We start from the raw sequence: 3,276 nt of genomic DNA on the forward strand, positions 1-3,276 counted from the left end.
GGCATTCCCCCGGAGGAGCTGGAGGAAGTGTCTGGAGAGAGGGAAGTCTGGGCATCTTTGCTTAGACTGCTGCCCCCGCGACCCGGTCCCGGATAAGTGGAAGAAAATGGATGGATGGATGGACAAGGGGATTTAAGTTAGTCACGGTGTTCCACAGGGCTCTGCGTTAGGTCCAGGTCTCTTCACTTTATATCTGCTCCCTTTAGGCAATATTATCAGGAAACACAACATAAATTTCTATTGCTACACAGATGATATTCAGTTATATTTATCTATGAAGCCAGATGAATCAGGTCAGTCGGTCAAACTTCAAACATATCTTAAAAACATAAAGGCCTGGATGACTTGTAATTTCTTACTTCTAAACTCTGACAAAACCAAAGTTATTGTACTTGGACCTGAAAATCTGCTATCTAACCATATAGTTACTCTAGATGACATAGCTCTGGCCTCCACTCCTGCTGTAAGGAACCTTGGAGTTGTTTTTAATCAGGATATGTCCTTTAAATCACACATAAACCAAGTCTCTAGAACTACTTTCTTTCAGCGTTGTAATATCAGGTAAGTCAGGAACATCTTGTCTCAGAGTGATGCTGAAAAACTGGTCCATGCATTAGTTACTACCATGCTGGACTACTGTAACTCTTTACTATCAGGATGTCCCAGTAATTCCACAAAAAGCCAGAGTACTGACAAGAACTAGCAAGAGAGACTATATCTCTCCCACTAGCTCCCTGTAAAATCCAAAATAGAATTTAAAATCCTTCTCCTAACATACAAAGCCCTTAATGACAAGGCTCGATTATATATTAAAGAGTTTTTCCTCTATAATTCCACTATAATAATAATAATAATACCAAGGTCTAGACCAGACATGGGCAAACTACGTCCCCCAGGCCGTATACAGCCCGTTAGGCATTTTAATCTGGCCTGCCGAACTTGTCCAAATTATATTATTAAATTATGTTTTCATTAAACCGCATTTGTTTTGCCTTTTTCCTGCAATGCCCGTGTTTCCGCAGTAGATGGTGCACTTTAGACACATTGACTTCTCTACTTCACTTTTTCACTTTGCCCTTTGATCCCTTCTGTAAAAATGAGCGGAAGAAAAGAAAAGTGGACAGTGAGTGCCAAGTATTTAATAAGGAGTGGACAACAGCTACTGCTCAGAGGTTGATGGCTATTTTACAGACTCAGAAAAATGTTTTTCACCGACAAACTGCAATTCAAGAGCTGAGAAATCAAAAAAAAAAATTCAACTGACTTAAGTTTTTTAGGTCAAAGACGTTCCACCTCTCATCCAAGAGGCTTCATCAGTTCTGCCCGACTGGCGTTGAGTCGGAGATATTTATCCCCATTGGTGGTGTTTCAGTCCTTTGATGCCCAACAATGTCCCCTAATGACTGAGTTGTTATAGCCTGGTATCGGTGAGCTTTGTTACCCGTCTTTGAGCCCTCACCTGTGGACCAACGCCTATTGTCGTGGTTTGCAAATGCAGGTGTGGTTTTATTCTTGATTTCTAGCTGGAGGACCATATCATGATCCCAGCAAATGTCTATTGCAGGGGTTCTCAAACATTTTGTCATTCCCTACTTAAGAGGGTGGGCGAATTTTCAAGCCCCACTTGTCAAAAAAATAATGAAATCGGCCAATTTTTATGTATTGAAATATCAAATAACACCAAGTTCAAAACAGATAAAATATAAGTGCAACTGTATTGTTTGACAGGGGGATAGTTTTCAATGTTGCAGTACTTGTCTCATCCAGCATAATCGACACCATGTGTACAGCAGCACGGAGCTGCTCAGCAATTGTGTGACATTTTTTGCACTGTGCAATTCTGTATGCAACTTTGAAGAAAGCCATTTGTGATTTGCGGTTCACTGATGCAGATTTTACCATGCGATTTTTCTGCTGACGGTATTCTGCCAGTCGAGTGGCTTATTAACGTTACTGGGGTGTGTCATCTGTAAATGTCTTCTTAATTGGTTGGGTCTCGTGCTGTCTGCTGCCAGTGGTTGATTTGATTTTGATTTTGATTTTGATTTATTCTTTCAAACATGCAGAACAAATGACATCAACACACACACATAATTACACAAAGCCAACCAATGCTAATCCAGAATCAGTTTGCTTATACCCAGCACATGTTTGAATGGAGTAGGAAGAAGTCAGACTTATCCAGTCCTACCCCATGGTTTAAGACACAAGACACACATGGGTCCCTCCTCTGCCGCCACCATTCCCATCGTGAATCCAAGCGCAAGATGGGCTTTTTTTTCAGCTGGCTTTTTGGTTAAGGCTTACTGCCTGTTTCTTTGTCTGCTTGCGCTGAATCGCCTGCTTTTTTTTTGTGGTCCATGTAACAAATTTGTACATTTACGTTATTATGCCTAGTACATACACTATTGGCCCTCTGTGTGAACATTTCTTTATATTCTTGCGCGGTAGTTAACATGCCGACGTTAAACCATTGTTGCACTATGGTTCCAATTTTTTCTCCCGGGCCCTGAACTGATGTTATTTTAATATACTTGTATTAATGACCCATTCCTAATTTTGTCCATTCATTGCGCCCCACCTATCATGTCTTTATTCCCCACACTTTGAAAAACCACGGGTCTATTGGCATCCTCGTTTTATTTTTTCCAAGTTAATCAAAAACACTCAAAATTATAAATAATTAGGCCTATATTGTGACTATAGTGAACATGCACAAAACAGTAACAAAGACATCACATTAAATTTCAAGAATTTCCCAGTTTATTTGCCTGGTTGTGTATTGCACTTTGAGCACTTCCAAAACATGAGTGACCTACACTGGCTATAGTCCTTGAATGCTGGTACTGCGGCTGCTGCTTTGCCTACCAGACCTTTTAGGTGGACACAGTGTTAGCAACAAAATGCACTATTTCAAATTGATTCAAGAGAATGTTTTTGGTAAGTAACCTGGGCTTGTTACATTTCCACTACAACAATTCCTATACATAAATGCTGAATTAGCCTAAAATCAAAATGGTTTGACAGTCAGTTAAGCTGGGCTACCCAGGCTGAACTACCATGGGTAACTACTTCTACTTCTGACAGTTTGATTCATTTCAGTAGACATGAGTCTTGGAAGCAACCATTTTATTTCATCTGTAAAAACGGCAATTGTGGACAAAGTACTCATTTCCTTTACTTACAGTGGGTACGGAAAGCATTCAGACCCCCTTAAATTTTTCGCTCTTTGTTATATTGCAGCTATATGCTAAAATCATTGAAGTTCATTTTTTT

At 40.0% G+C, this 3,276-nt stretch overlaps 1 protein-coding gene across 1 annotated transcript in view; it reads right to left on the reverse strand.

The window, feature by feature from the left end:
* The window catches only part of LOC109974401 (paired box protein Pax-6-like), a 107,307-nt gene that overhangs the window by 72,502 nt on the left and 31,529 nt on the right, over nt 1-3,276 (reverse strand). The window contains exon 6 of the mRNA XM_020624580.1: nt 1,442-1,454. Within this exon, the coding sequence (XP_020480236.1) occupies nt 1,442-1,454 (13 nt within the window). The remainder of the gene's footprint in view (nt 1-1,441; nt 1,455-3,276) is intronic.

Source organism: Monopterus albus, unplaced genomic scaffold, assembly GCF_001952655.1.
Source record: "Monopterus albus unplaced genomic scaffold, M_albus_1.0 scaffold332.1, whole genome shotgun sequence".
Lineage (NCBI taxonomy): Eukaryota > Metazoa > Chordata > Actinopteri > Synbranchiformes > Synbranchidae > Monopterus > Monopterus albus.